Genomic DNA, 15,383 nt, shown 5'->3' with positions numbered 1-15,383 from the left:
CTGGGCCCTTTGCTCGCGTCTAGATTCGCTGGATTCCAGATACCGTCCAGCAGCAGATTAAAGGGAGGCGTTAGGGCGAAGGAGAAACATAATTAAGCCTTGAGTGAGCTGACGGCTCGCAGGTTATCTCCTGTTTCTGCGGTGAATAGCAGCTTATGAGTACAAATGGACCAGCCTGGGTAAATGCCAGTCTGTCACAGTCCATCTGCTTAAACACCCACTGCCAAGTACTGAGCTTTATTTTTTTATTTTATTTTTTTATCTGGGCCCTGATAAAGCCCCCCAAAATCTCTTCGCTTTTGGGCAGACACTCCAAACACCAGGAGAGTGATCTAGTGGTGATAGCAGCGGGGCAATTTAAATCTTTGGCTTTTCACTCACTCACCGCTATTTCATCGTGATAGAGCTGTTGGAAAAGCACAGCTCGGGGGGTTGTCTGCAAAGCTGGTCTTAGAGGCCAGGCACTGGTCTCTCCAAAGATAATACCAGGGTTTATTTTTCCTCTAAAGGATCTTTTCACACACGTTAAAAAATAATAAAAACATTGGATCACTTACCTTATGGAACAGTTGTTGATTTGCTCTGGTTTTGAGTGGAATTATGCCTCCACTCCTGTACAGTGGAGATGAATTCATTTGTAGGGCTCACAACGACATGATATTTAAACATTTAACAGCAATGTGTCTTTCCAGGAACGGTCTGACGGTCGCGCTCAACGGCAGCCGATCTTTCTGTGAACAGTTTCCATGGGAACTACTTCTCTGCTGAAGATGTAGTGTCTGTGAAGACTGTTAACTGTTTGAGTTATCCTGATTAAGGGGCGCAAACGAATTGAGCCTCCCACGTCGTGTTAGTGTGGCGGCAGACGCCTCAGATCTCAGATCTTGTGCAAAATTAATGAAAATTCATGCTCTGGAAGAATGTTGATCTTTCCACCCTCTGTAAGCAACTGTAAGGTCTGGTTCAGACCCTGCATTAACAAATAGTCCTGGGCAATTGAACACCCAGGAAGCGTTGGTGTCACATTCGAGCGATCAGATCAGATATTTAGAGGTGGTCTGGGATGCGTCCTTTGGTAGTGTGAACACACAATGCGTCCTGGGTCACTTTAAGGACCGCCTACTCAACAGTTTTGTTTCATTCAGAAGAAGAAAACAAAAAAACCACACACAACCACTCAGAGGTTGCATGTTTTTTTTGACTGACAGGGTCATAAAAATCCATTCATAATCTATTTTTACCCGTCACTTTAATTTTTTAAAATGATTGACATATTCAATAGCATTTAATTTTCATTAAATTTTCATTAACTTTAAGTACTTTTTCAGAACGGTATTGAAAACGGTATTAAAAAAAAAGTTTTTGCTGCCGACACGACTTTTCCATACTCAGACCAGGACTGCTAGCGCTAACGGCTCTTAGATGGCACTGTAGGGTTGAAGTGCTTCGGTGGTATGCAAATTCCATTTTGGTAGCCGTTAGCCGCATAGACATGGTGTACCAAGTTCCGCGAATGCAAATTGCGATTAGAGTCAAGAGCCAATTAATAGCGTCACTCGCCACCAAGTGGTCAGGGGTGTGAATTGCAATCTGTTAAAATGACAGAAGACCTTAAGATTTTTCTGTCACAGTTTTTAAAAAAAGCGGTCAATGACGGAAAATATTTGGTTAACGCTACCCCTGTAACCACTATAAAATCAGGGTGGAGATGAATAAATAATTTGCTTTCAGTGAGAGAAAGGAGAAAGAGACAGTACGGCTTGTTCCAAAATGCGTATCAGTTCCTCAGGTCATCACACAGCAAAAGGCTGTCAATGGTTGTGATAGAGCAGTGTGGATCCATTAGAAATAGTATATCTACCAAACTACGTATCCTTTAACACCCTGAGACTATGGCAGTGGTAAAGTTTCAGGATGTTCCCTCTCACCTGCTAACTGCTCGGCTCGGTTTGACCTCGGGACTGACTGCTGTGTTTCTTCCCCCCTCCGCAGGTTAGCGGAAATGGAGAATCGTAACGGCTCTTATCTGAATGACAGTATCTCACCCAATGAGAGCATGTGAGGACCGCTTTTTGTTCGTTTCTTTGTTTGTGTGTTTCGCATCGCCGTCTCTCCACTCACTTGATTGGCTCGCTGTCTGTGACCTGGCCCTGTCTTCTTTGTTTCCATTGGCTGGTTGTGTTGGTGACTGTGTTGAATGGTTCTTCCAAGTCATATTATGATTTTCGCATCCCACACACGTACAGCTGTAGTTCAGAACATCTGATTTACCTTTATCGACAACTACAGAAATGTGGTAGCAGGAAGCAAAGAAAGGAAATGTTTAGTCAAATTTGTAAACGTAAATTTCTTGTCCAGCTTAAGCGTTACTCTTCTCCATTTCAAGAGTTTGTTCTCATATGAGATTCCTTACACGTGGCTCCAGTAGACACATTTTTAAACACCCAAACTAATACACCCAGTTTGTTTTTACTCAAGTCAGCCCAAATAATTTTCACGGATCGCCTGCAGAACTGTTTGACAAGTTGAGGCGAACCAATTTGAACGGACCAAACATATGTTTCTTGCGGCTACAGTTTGAAATTGGCGTACTTTAGGACGTCGCTTTGGACTTAGGGTTACCCTAAAACACCATGTTTCAAAATTGAAGCAACAAAGACTGAAATACTTGAACTAATAGTATGAGTCAAGCTTTAAAAACATTGGATACCAGGACGTTTTCATTGTACGTACACCTTAGTTCATAAAACCATAGCATTTCTACTGAACAATCAAGGTCAAGACTCCAGCAGCACTTTGGCTCGTGGCCTTCATCCTGGTCATCGAGAAGAACGCTGCAAAGGACAATCTAAATAATGTATGAAGTAAAGAAAAATGTGTCATTTTAAATGGAAACAACCAATCACATGTATGCACATATGCATCTAAGTCAATAGGGAACCTGCAAGGTGGGTTTGGTCATCCACATATACATATACCAGCCAAGGAACACCTCTACTGGGCATCATCTGGTCCAATGATCGGCCTAAAACCACATGATAATATACCCATCCCCCATTTTTAGGTGATCTCTGGCTGTTATATGTTGGTTGTTTCCATTTAAAATAAGACCCTAGTGAAGGCTACGAGCCAAAACGCGTCCTTGTACATCAAGAGCTGCTCAAGTCTTGGCCTTTCTACAATAGTCCCATTGCACGTACCAGACGGTCTTTGGACACTTTGTCATGCATTTATTTGCCGTAGCCTGTGCGCATTCTCGTCTGGCTGCGAGACAAATTCCCCCTTTAGGGACGGTTAAGTGTAAAGTTACACGCGGTACGAACCTGCAATTAAAATTGCAAAGTCGTAGAATGGGCTCCGGTGTAACACATCAGCATAACTTGCTTTGTTGATGAAGCTAAATAGATGGCAGGAAGTGTCTGGAGGCTGTTTTGAAGTGAAGCCGAGCCGCTCGCTGCCCATAATGAGTTTTACTTTCAAGTCAGCAGTCATTTTGAAGTGGATTTGTTGTTTTTCAAAACAGCGGCTGCTTTAGTATTCAGACTGGCAGATCGGCCCGAGCTGAAAAGCGGCGCGGGGAAGACGGCAGCTTCTAAACTCCTACCCTAATTAAAATCTTTCCAAACTCTGCGGGGGCTTGGGTCTCGTCGGGTGTGGCCGGTCGACTCGCTAAAATCCAAATAGTTCCAAACAGATGTTACGAGGACCACACCTCCGGTCCTTCCTCTGTCCCCACCATGATTTCAATTTCCTTCTCTGTGGTGCAATCCTCTTCTTCTTCTACTGCTCTGTCAGTCACTTTCTGATTTTCTTTTTCTCCATTTTCCTTTGTGTGTGTGTGTGTGTTTGTGCGCTCCCCACTCATCTTCTGTGACTATATGAACGTGTGTTTCCGTGTGCTCCGAATCATCGGCGGGCGCGTTTGACATGTGTGTGTCTGCAGCGATGACGAGCACATGTTGATCCAGCACTACTGCCAGTCTCTGAACCAAGGCTCTCCTCTCAGCCAGCCCCGCAGCCCCGCCCAGATCCTCATCTCCATGGAGACGGAGGAGAAGGGAGAGCTGGAGAGGGTCCTCAATGACCTGGAGCAGGAGAACAGGTCAGTGGCCGGACGCATCTCCCAGAGCCGTGGGACTCATTTCCTTGAATGCTTCAGTCCACTTGGGGACGTAGAGGTTGTACATCAGTCTACAGTTACAAAGTCTCTCCAGATTAGCCCCCAAGGATCTTGTTGCCAGGTAACAAGTGACACCTCTATAGGCGTCCACTCAAGGTTGGGCAACCTACCCTACCACCTGAGCCTTAGCCGCCCATCAACACCTACTTTAGTCCAGTAAATGTCCCCTTTAGATTACGTCTTTGTCTTGCGTGAAGATCCCCTTCCCCACGGTACCATCAAGTAACCTCCTCTCTGGTTCCTTCCTCCAGGAAGCTACAATCCGAGTACGACCGCCTGAAAAAGGCCCACGACAGGAAGGGCCTGTCCCCGCTGCCGTCGCCGCCCGAGATGCTCCCGGTGTCGCCGCAGAGTGCGCGCGACGCCGAGCTCATCGCCGAGGCCAAGCTGCTCCGGCAGCACAAAGGGCGCCTGGAGGCCCGCATGCAGATCCTGGAGGATCACAACAAACAGCTGGAGTCGCAACTGCACAGGCTGAGACAGCTGCTGGAGCAGGTACAACCCCGATGCGCAACGCTCACAGAGTCGGCACAAACGGCAGCACAATCTGCTGCACAATTTGACAACAGCTGTAAAAGTTCCGGAAAACAAATGGGGTTGGATGCAGAGTCTTACATGGGGCAGTTTTTGCGAGTCAGGACCCTTATTGACTTCAGATCTGCATGTGGAAGTACTGGACTGGCAGACAATGTTGCTTTGAACTGTCCAATGGCACCATCAATCAAGGAATCCGAAGGTCCTTAGGTCTGACGGGAATTAGCAAGAGAGATCATATCACTCCAGCTTTAGCTTCTCTTCCTTGGCTCGCTCTAAAATCCAGAATAGAATTTCAAATCCTCCTCCTTACCTCTATCTCCATCATATCTCAAAGACCTCATAGTACCGTATCACCCTAATAGACCACTTCGCTCTCAAAGTGCCGGCTTACGTGTGGTTCCTGGAGTTTCAGGAAGTGGAACTGGAGGTAGAGCCTTCAGCTAGCAGGCCCCTCTCCTGCGGAACCAGCTCCCAGGTTGGGTTTGGGATGTCTGCCTCCCTCTCTGCTTTTAAAGTTAGGCTTAAAGCTTTCATTTTTAATAAAGCTTATAGTTAGGGCTTGATCAGGTGACACAGAATCATGCTTTAGTTAGCTGCTATAGGCCTAGGCTGTTGGGGGCTTTTAATGATGCACTGAGGACCTATCCTCTATTCTCTCTCGCTCTGAGCACCTATCCTCTAATTTCTTATCCAATTTCTTCTCTCTTACCATTCACGCATTGTGTGCTACTACTGTTTAGCACGTTATTACCTGTGTGACCCTTTCTTCATCTTCTTCTTTTTAAAAAAATGTATTGAACACAAACCCATCCACCACTTTAGCACCTTTTAATCTGACCAACTTGGTCTCAAATGGGGCAACCAATGTCAATCCACATTAGGTAGTTTCCCATAAAAACCCTTAAACGTTCTCCAAACAAGACTGAAAGTCATTTAAACATCCCTTAATCTGATTGAATTCATCAACACGCTGCCAATTAGAACCTGGCTGTCTTTTCTCAGAGTCTGCTGCGCGAGCCTTCACTTCACATGCTGCAGCGGCTAGCACAGGAAGCCGCTGCTCTCCTGAATGAAAAGAACTCTTTTCAAAGTTCCCATCACCCTTCCCCTAAGTAAGCCGTGTGACGCAGCTCCCAATTTGTCGTATTTTTAAAATGTCTCTGTGTGTGTGTTTTTTTTCAGACGGATTCCAAGGTGAACGGCACGGCCTTGTCATCTCCCTCCACCTCCTCCCAGCGGTCCGACTCCTCCCTCCCCCTGCTCCGCGTGGCCGCCAGCCAGACTACTGATACAATGGGTGAGGCGAACACACACGCTTCCACTTAAATCCTTTAATGTGCACCCACCCTTTTAGAATCATAGAGGATATAAATAGAGATTTAACCCTTCAGGAGCAGCATCTATATCCGAGTGTTTGGGGTTAGTTTTAGGAGGCCAGACTGGCTTCCACCTGTTTGCATGTGTGTTTTTCACATTTTCCAAACGCGTCAGCGGCGCGGAAGTCACGTAACCACGTCTCCTTCCTGTTCCAGGTGACGACGAGCTGTTCGGCCACTCCCAAGACGCATCTGGGCTGGAGGAAGTGATGGAACAGCTCAACAATTCCTTCCCTCATAGCCAGGGTACGCAATGTCAACGGCTCCTCTCCGCTCTTTTCTGAGAATGGCAGTACGATGAGACAAATAATCTGAAATGAAACCGTCCTTGCTTATGTTTCAAATTAGAAAGAGTCACCCCTTAGTAAGATTTTACTTGTTTTGTCTAGAGCCATACATCTTTGCAAGCATTTGTGTAAATAGTGGTCTTGAGATCAAATGTTTAGATTGGACACCACGTGTCCCTGCAATTAGGTACTCACAATGAACCTTATTGGAGCTGTAACTATTATCAAATTTAGGGGTGCTCTGATTTGCATTTTTGCAGCCAATCCGATATGACCATTGATAACATACATTTAAAAAAAGAAAAAAAATTATAAATTAAAAAATTTTAAAAAATTTCAATGTGCACAGAACACCAAGTTACAACACCAAAATAAATAAAATCACACTGAAGCCACAAAAATAAATTTAATTTGGTGAATATTTTTCCCTTTAAGTATAAAGAGAGATTCATTATTAATTTACAGTAGGCAGACAAAAGAAACCAAGTCTTCTTCTCATCTGCAAGTGCTGACAAGTTGCACAGAGGTGGACTCGTCAATAACTATCGGGGACCGATTGATCGGAGCGCCCTTAATCAAAAATGTTAACTTTTCTTTCAGACTTTCCCTTTCCTTTTCCAAGGCTGATTTAACTCTTTCTTCCTGTCTTTTCTTTTCCTCTTTTCCTACTTTTCTCCATGAGCCAGGAGGGAGAAGGGGACACCCATGAGAGGTTAGTTGCTCGGCTGTCTCTCTCCCCACCTTCTCATCTCATTCCCCTCCGCCTCTGAGGAACCGACTTCTCTGCTCGAATACCACTTTTCCGCCTGCCACTTTTGTCCGCAACCATTATTTGGATGACAGAACGTGAAGTCAGTTTTGCAAGAAACCAAATGAATTAATTTAGCGTGATGTAGCCAGACTCAGTTCAAAAACTACTATATATATGCAGACGCATCCCGCTATGAATCTGCAACATATGCATTCAGTCGGGAGATATTTAGATCTGCGTATATCCATATAGTGGGAGTGACTGGGGCACCCAAACGCAGCCTCTAAATAACGCATTATCTGCCACAAAACTTGTACATTTCACCAATATTTTGTTATCTTACGCTAGTGCTATTCCCCGTTGAGTCCGGAGTTAGCCGTTATCATCATCCGGCGTCTGTAGATTGTCCTGCAGACCCCGGATGATGTCTTCTGACCTGGATGATGTCATCTCTGACATCGGCTTGTTTACCTGTAATTTGCTACTGCTGTGGTTCGTCCACAACCTCAGAATCAGAAAAATATTCAGCCATGTTGCAAAAAACTAGCAGTAGCAAATATTGGTGAAATGAAAAAGATTCGTGGCAGATAATGGGTTATTTAGAGGCTGCGTTTCGGTGCCCCAGTCACTTCTACTATATCTCCCGATTGACTACAAATGACACAAAAATTATATAGGTGAGTAAACAATCGTATTTTATGCCAGAAATAAGGTCCAGGTTGTAAAAAACAGTAGTTCCCTTTTAATAAGGAGCAGATTTTCCACCACCAAAGAATTTGTTGACAGGGAAGTAGGGCTGGCGTCTTGGCTAAAATTAGTAACAACAGTGGAAATGACACCTATGCCCTATCTTTCTTTCATTCTTCTTTCTTTTTACTTCCACAAATCTCTGTGCACTGTAAATATTTCACATTCATTCATTAGTTGGAAGATATGATTTATCATCACATTCCTAGGCTGGCCTAATTCGTCTAATTGTTTCTCTCTCTCTCTCTCTCTCCCCTTAGGTCCCAGCATCGGCAGTTTGTTCCACATGGCCGACGATCTGGGCCGCGCCATGGAGTCACTGGTCAGCGTGATGACGGACGAGCATGTGCCGAACAGCACGAGGCCCTGCCCTTCTGATCCCGCCTTCTAACCCCCCCCCCCCCCCCCCCCACCAGCCCCGCCTCCTTCCCACCCCCTCCCTCCCTCCCTCCTCCCCTCCCCCCACCCCCTCCCTTCCAACCTATCGCATGCTTTTTCTAGTCAAAACAACTGGATTGGAAACAGTTTACAAAGAGAATACATATAACGTCTATTTTTGTGAAGGATTGCAGTTCCAGCAACGATGCGTTTGGAGAAAAAAAAAAAAAAACAGATAACATACTTGTAGATTTCAGTAGTTTCTTAAAGCGTCCTGAAGTTGTTTTATTAACAGAGGCTGGTTTTTAAACTTCTATGCAATTGTATAAAACGAGTTGGGTACTTGGGGGGAAGGGGCACACAAAGACAGATGAGATACAAATAAGTGTGTTAAGTGTGGTCGTATATTTGCCATCTCTTTGTAATTGGGGACACGGCTAAAGCATTTCAGACATTTGTATCCAAAAAGAAAAAAAAAAAAACAAAAGAAAAAAGAATGATTGTAATCATAAGGGTGCTTTCTAAGAGGAAAATGTCTTTCTATAACAGCGTACACTACTGTCAAGGTAATGCAGGCATCCTGGATCTTTACAGTACGTTGTCTGCGAGCCTGAGTGTGTGTTTGTGTATGCGTGAGTGTGTGTGTGTGTGTGTGTGGTGCCTAATTTCCATATTTGCATTACAGGGTTTCAATTCTATTTGAATTCATCCACTCATTATTTCTGTTCCTGTTGTTCGCATCTCTATACGTCGGCAGTTTTTGTGACCGTATTTCTTCGCAGCACGGTGTACTGTGTGCCGAGGCATCGTTCAGAACACTTCTTTAAAATCGTACGCAAATTTCGATGTTTTTTTTAAAATTTTCCCCAGAAAAGGCTGGCAACAAGCTAAAGTTGTAGCTGCGCTGTGAGACAAAGACTGGAGGCGTTTTTAAAAACAAACGGTCCGAGGCCAAATTATTCCAGCGTTTTCCTTTTTGTTCCGATTTTCAGTTTTCAGTAGACCCTACCTGCTTGGTAAATGCCTCTCTTCTATGTCTGTGAAGGTCTCAGGTATGCCCCAAAAAACTCTGAAACAAACGCAATGGGACTTTTCTTGAAGACCTTTGCCACACATGCAAGTAGCTTCTTCATTCTTCTTTGGTGTCATTTGGAGTTGTTTGGACAATATTTCGATCCGCGCATATCCATATAGTGGGAGTGAATGGGGCACCGAAACGCAGCCTCTAAATAACGCCAAACATGGAAGTAGCTTCTTCAGTTCTAACAGTGGGGAGCTGGCGTTTAAACGGGAACTACCATTTTTTACAACCTGGACCTTATTTCTAGCATAAAATACGATCGTTTACTCACCCATACAACTTTGGTGTCATTTGGACGATATTTTGATCCGTGTATATCCATATAGTGGGAGTGAGTGGGGCACCGAAACGAATCCTCTAAATAACACATTATCTGCCGTGAAACTCGTTCATTTCACCAATATTTTGTTATAATGCGCTAGTGCTATTCCCCGTTGAGTCCGGAGTTACCTGTTATCTATTCGCGGACGTGCGGTGGTTTGTGTCTGTTCAGTTTGAGGACACTCAAGTAATGGCACTCGATTGCACCATTATCTGTCAGAGGCTCCATTCTCAAGGTGTGAACTCCCCACCAGTCCTTTTAAAACTGAAAACTACTTGGATGAGTGGCGAAACGTCTTCAAGAAAGCCTACGGGCCCGTTCAATCCGATCTTGTACAAAAACAGGTGTGAACACCCCCCGGGACGCATTTGAGAGATCCAATCTGAAACCACTTGGAGGTTCACACCTCGTTTGGTAGTGTGAACGCAATGCGTCCTCCATTCAAGACTGCCTATACTGAGCAAACAACCGTTATTATAAATGAATGCCCGTAGAGGAAAATTTTGAATTTTCTGTGGCCATCTTTATACTACAACCTTAGCTCCGTAGCATCCGTATATTAAATGCGAACTTGACACGTGTTGCTGCAAATCTGCTCCAATTGTTGCATGGAAACACGCTTTGCGAGGATTTTATTTACATTTCTATCTGGGTTGACATTCTGTTGAGCCGTTCGAGAGCACACAGTACACCGCGCGTCAGTTTTTATCTCCCCCCTGTCAGCAATACTGTAATAGGAAGAATGTTATTTTAATTAGAATCTGAGCACAGTGCGATAAAGGCTGCTATTTTGAGATATATGTTGAGGAATTCTTCTGTTTGAATGGTTTCCAGTTTCAACCAAGAAATGCTTTCATTTCAAAGGGGCCCGGTAATGTAAGCTCTACCTCGTGAGGGAATTTTCCGAAGTTCCGAGGCGGTCTCTCTACTGTACTACAGCCTCCTCTCAGATTACGAATCGATTATCGGCGGCTGATTGGACGCGTTGCTTCACTGTAGGAGCCTCCGGGCTGAATGTTTCTAATGCATCCGCTGCATTTCTCAAGTCTGTCAGAAAAAAAAAAAAAAGAATAATCTGATGAATCCATGTGCACTACTGTCAAACCTGGTGGGACGTATTAGATCTTTGTGTTTCTGTGTGGAGGAGGGGAGTTTATTCTAGCAGGGTGTTACATTTTTGGTTGAGAAAAAAAAAAAGAAGCAGTTTTGGTTTTGTTGCTGTGTGATATTAAGCATGTGTGACTAAATGAATCCATCCTTATTTAATGTACAACCACTCAGAGAAGCCCGTGACGAAGAGTCGCGGGCGGCGTTGCGTCGGGTTCTTGCAGCATGATCCAAGAGGTTCCGAGAAAAACTGAATTACCTGTTGTCGGTTTTCTTCATTTCTAACGTTTGTGTTTCATTCTCACGCCGTTCTTTTCAAATAATGCATCAATACTTCACAACATATCAGAATCCACCAAATATATGCCTTACTACTGTATTATAAAATGCTTTACTGTATATCAATAAAGCACGCAGTTATGTTGATTTGATTTGTCTCTTTTATTTGTGAAGCGTTCTGCAGTTCTTTGAGCAAAGTTATTTCAGTCTTCTATTAAAGCAAGTGCAATTTTTGTTAAATAATCACTCAATTTTTACTGTCCTCTACTGGCTTTTCGGCTGAACGCTCCGCTGCGCTCTCCACATTCCCGTCAGAGTGTGCCGGAAAGACCTCATCCTGTACGCGTACAGGATCGGGTTTATGGCCGAGTTGGCGTGGGAAAGCAGCACGGACACGAGTATCACCGACATGGGGACCCCGCACTTCGGGCACAGCAGCAGCACGCAGTTGATGAGGTGGATGGGCATCCAGCACACCGTGAAGAGAAACAGGACCAGGAAGAGCGAGTGCGCCTTCCGCAGATCCTGACGGGTGCGGGCTTTCGATTTGACCCCTTTGAGTTCCCCCAGCTTGGGCCCGGCTCGAGCAGATCTGGCGCTGAAACCTGTAGAGGCGATTGTAAAGATGGTAGTCCCAGTTTCAGGGAGAGACACAAGAGACCCAGTCCCAGCCATGTCTGTTCTTGTCCCCGTCCCTGTATCTGATCCGCTCCCCGTGTCCTCCGTCCCGGTCCCGAGGCCCCCGCTGTCTGCAGCCCTCGCGCCGCCTGTGCTTCTCCTGGCCATGGCGATGCACCTGAGCTGGCGGCGGACGGTGAGGAAGATGTGGCCGTAGATGATGTACATGGCCACCAGCGGCACCAGGAGGCAGAAGAAGAAGTTGAAGTAGACCATGTTCCTCATGTCCACCACGCAGGTGAAGATGCAGTAGCTGGAATGACAGGATTCAAGGCATCTCTTCACCCAGCCAATGCAATACATCATTTTAACTCTAACCACTTATCCATTCACACCTTCGTTTGCCCTTACTCTGAGTCTGCAGGATTCCTGTGCCAGTCCATGAGGGGCACAGAGCCGGACACGGCCCCAAAGCCCCAGGTCATCAGGAGGGCCAGCCAGGCATTCCTGTGGCTCATGATGCGTTGGTATTGAAAGGGTAGGAGGATGGCCATGTAGCGCTCTGCTGCTACGGCTAGCAGGCTCAGGATGGAGCTCTGGAGGAAAGAAGAACATTTATTTATTTATTTTTTTATATAAAATTTGGTAATTCAGTGACAACAATAAGGAACCCACGCAGACACAGGGTGAACATGCAAACTCCACACCGAAAAGGCCCCTGATGCAGAGGCCTGCCCAAGGCATAAGAGAAGTTAGCGGCTGCTAAGGGCCCCGCGGCCACTAGGGGGACCCCAAGAGCAATTAACAAAGTTTATTTATTTATTTATTTATTTAGCATGTATAACCGATGCTTTCTATGTGGTCAACGATATATTACTGTACAAAAACACAATGTTATGTCAACAGAGTGCTGCTGTTGATGCAGGCCTAGTTTTTACTGCCTCTTTTTAAATGTCAAAGCTCTCCGCTGCACCGGTCATGTGCGCCTCCTGCCGTGCATCCAAAGCGGAGGTGGTTGAAGTCCAAATAATGTCGCAAAAAAAAAAAAAAAGAATATATCTTTCAGGGGCAGAGAAAAGAAAAAAAGAAGAATAAGAGGAGAAAAAACTCCAAGATAAAGGTATGTTTACATGTCTTGGTAATAGAATGTTTACCAAAGAGATTTGTGTAGCCGTTAATAGCAAATTAGCTAGCTAGTTAAAAACAAGAGAAATTTATCTTTTAAAATGTTAAATAGCCTAATATTCGTGGTAACTGTTTGTATTTGTGTAATACTTAGCTTTAACTTCAATTGAATTAATTGTCGGGTTTGGCCCTATATAGTATTTGGCCTTTTTTTTTTTTTTTTTTGCTTCGAAACAAAGTTGCTAACGTTTGATAGCGCGGTAGCAAGTTAGCAAGCATTAATTTAACTTAAATAATGAGGTTAATTAACTCATTAATTTACCTCATTATTAAAGTATTTGGTTGACATTTTATTGTTTGTTTTATTTAATTGTCTGTTTTTGAACAATTGAATTTGTTATTATTTTTATAAGTGATTTTATTGGTTGTTGCACTTTATTGTCGTTCTTGCGCTACAAATTATTTTTTAACATTGCTGTCGCAGCTTTTTGAAACCAAAAATAATAAACCAGACGACACTTTTACACTAAATTCATTGTATACTGGTTTATTTTTGTTACTTTTCGTAAAACTAGATGATATTCAATATCAAACTCGGTGCTTTGAGTTTGCCCTGTTGTCATGGTGACCGCTGTAGCTATAAACCCAGAGGAAGTCCTGTCAGTCGTTACGAAGCCGCTACAGTTTAACCGTACATTCACATGTGTTAATAAATTATAAATGAACATATCAGACTGACAATAGGATGATATTAACAACAGAGCTGCAATGAGTTTATAGTAGGTGTGTGAATGAGAAATATTCAAAATTAGTGGCAGAAATAGAGGGCCCCAAAATCAAATGTTGCTCAGGGCCTCATGGAGGCTTGGGCCGGCTCTGCCCACATGGAATCAAACCCAGAACCTTCTTGCTGTGAGGCATCAGTGCTGACCGCCACACCACTCTTCCACCCTAGTAAAAGTCTAGATTGTTTTGCTGTTCTACAATCCTAAAGTCCAACTCCCTCCCCAGCCTGTCGCTTCTGTACGGCCCTCTCCTCCGGTCTTTGGGAATTTCTTCGCTGCGGATTCGTCCGTACCTGCGTGAGAAACATCAGGACGCTGAGGAGCACCAGGCAGAGGGGCAGGTCGTGGTGAGGTTTACCCAGGTCTGTCAGCACGGCGCAGGGAATGGCCACCAGGCCCACCAAGATGTCCGCGACGGCCAATGATACCTTCACACACATAAACTACATTAATAATACACTGATGTGAACACTGTGTTTCATGTGGCGCATTCGCACGGGATAAGCAAACTCTGTGTTTCACTCTAATTTTCTATGCGTATTTATGTCTCTGCTACTTTCCGCTTCATTCCGCTGCAGGTCGGAGGACATTTTACACTTTTTGACAGCTTTAGTTACTTGGCGAATTCTAATTGATAATAAAAAATATATATTTTTAAAAATAAAACATGATGAGACTATTGATCTCGGGAAAGAAATTACGAACGACCTCTCTCCCGCTGTCCAGACTTTGATTTGCAGCACATCCTTCATAATTCATAAGTGATGAGAGGCAGAAAAAAAGCTGCGAATCAGACAAAAGTCTTGAAAAATTAAAAACACACCCCAAAATCACAGAGATGCCGATTCGCACTGGATTAGTATTATCACAGGACCTCTGTGTCACGAGAAATAGGGTAGGTAATTTGTGGTGTAATTTTTACTTTACAAATTACGGACAAGGCCGATTCGCACGAGATTAAGATCACAGACGACCTCCGCTATTATTACAAGTTACCAGACGTCCCCAGATAAAACTAGTCCCGTGCGAATAGGGCTTAAGTCTAAAGGGTTAGGGACACTTGCTAAGTCCGTTTCTGAACTTCTAGAAGATGAAGAACAGGCACAGTAAGTCTGGATAAGACTAACATGATGAATTCCACAAGGTCTAACAGCCTTGTTTGCAATGGATAGGTTTTAACGGATGCAGAGGTTGCTCTGTTTTTTCATGTTGGTTTTAAGTCTGGCAATGGTTTGTTCACCCACTACCTAGATAACATTAACAACACCTTCCTATGTCATTGTTTTATTCCTGTTAATGTTGTTGCCAGGAATGGACCACTGTAGCTATAAGAATGATGCATTTTCAATCAATCCGGTCCCCTTGCTCTCCTCACCAGGAAGTAATTGGTGACGGTGCGTAGCTTCTTGTTGAGTGTGACGGCCAGACAGACCAGGAAGTTGCCGGTGATGGCCACCATGGCGATGATGAACTCGGTGACGATGTAGAGCACTTTGAGATCGGGCTGGATCGCGAGTGGCATGTCCGCCATGCAGCTGCCAGGGGTAGTCACGTTCATGGTGAGAGGGACGGATCCCACAGATATGGAAAATCTGAGGTCAAAAAATATGCACATTGTGAAGATTTCCAGAGCATTGATGACTGTTAGGCTTACTTTTCGACAAATGTCTTCATCAGGATAGGCTGGCTTTAAGTGAAGCATTGCTTCACATAGCAGACTAACAGCTTGTTGGACCTCGTTTCAGCTTTTTTCTTTATCTCGATGGTTGAGTTCAGTAAATCTGATTCCATGTAGGCCATGTGTGAAATC

The 15,383-nt window shown here is 44.3% G+C and overlaps 2 protein-coding genes across 2 annotated transcripts in view; one reads left to right on the top strand and one right to left on the bottom strand.

Annotated features, from left to right (window-relative positions):
* The window catches only part of dmd (dystrophin), a gene marked incomplete at its 3' end in the record, with an annotated part of 278,458 nt that extends 270,189 nt beyond the window's left edge, over positions 1–8,269 (top strand). Inside the window, exons 80-85 of the mRNA XM_084574167.1 lie at positions 1,993–2,058; positions 3,944–4,102; positions 4,432–4,675; positions 5,900–6,014; positions 6,250–6,339; positions 8,139–8,269. Of these exons, the coding sequence (XP_084430293.1) occupies positions 1,993–2,058; positions 3,944–4,102; positions 4,432–4,675; positions 5,900–6,014; positions 6,250–6,339; positions 8,139–8,269 (805 nt within the window). The remainder of the gene's footprint in view (positions 1–1,992; positions 2,059–3,943; positions 4,103–4,431; positions 4,676–5,899; positions 6,015–6,249; positions 6,340–8,138) is intronic.
* Positions 8,270–11,275: 3,006 nt separating this feature from the next.
* Positions 11,276–15,131, bottom strand: LOC311509515 (adenosine receptor A1-like; the record flags this gene model as incomplete). The annotated part of the gene is made up of 4 exons (XM_084574754.1): positions 11,276–11,976; positions 12,075–12,259; positions 13,867–14,001; positions 14,949–15,131. 4 exons carry the CDS (start codon positions 15,129–15,131, stop codon positions 11,310–11,312), a joined length of 1,170 nt encoding a protein of 389 aa, XP_084430880.1. The 3' UTR covers positions 11,276–11,309.
* Positions 15,132–15,383: the final 252 nt, after the last annotated feature.

The sequence above is a fragment of the Chelon labrosus genome, assembly GCF_963514085.1.
Source record: "Chelon labrosus genome assembly, chromosome: 24".
NCBI classification, from domain to species: Eukaryota; Metazoa; Chordata; class Actinopteri; order Mugiliformes; family Mugilidae; genus Chelon; species Chelon labrosus.
This window is presented reverse-complemented; position numbering and strand designations above follow the sequence as displayed.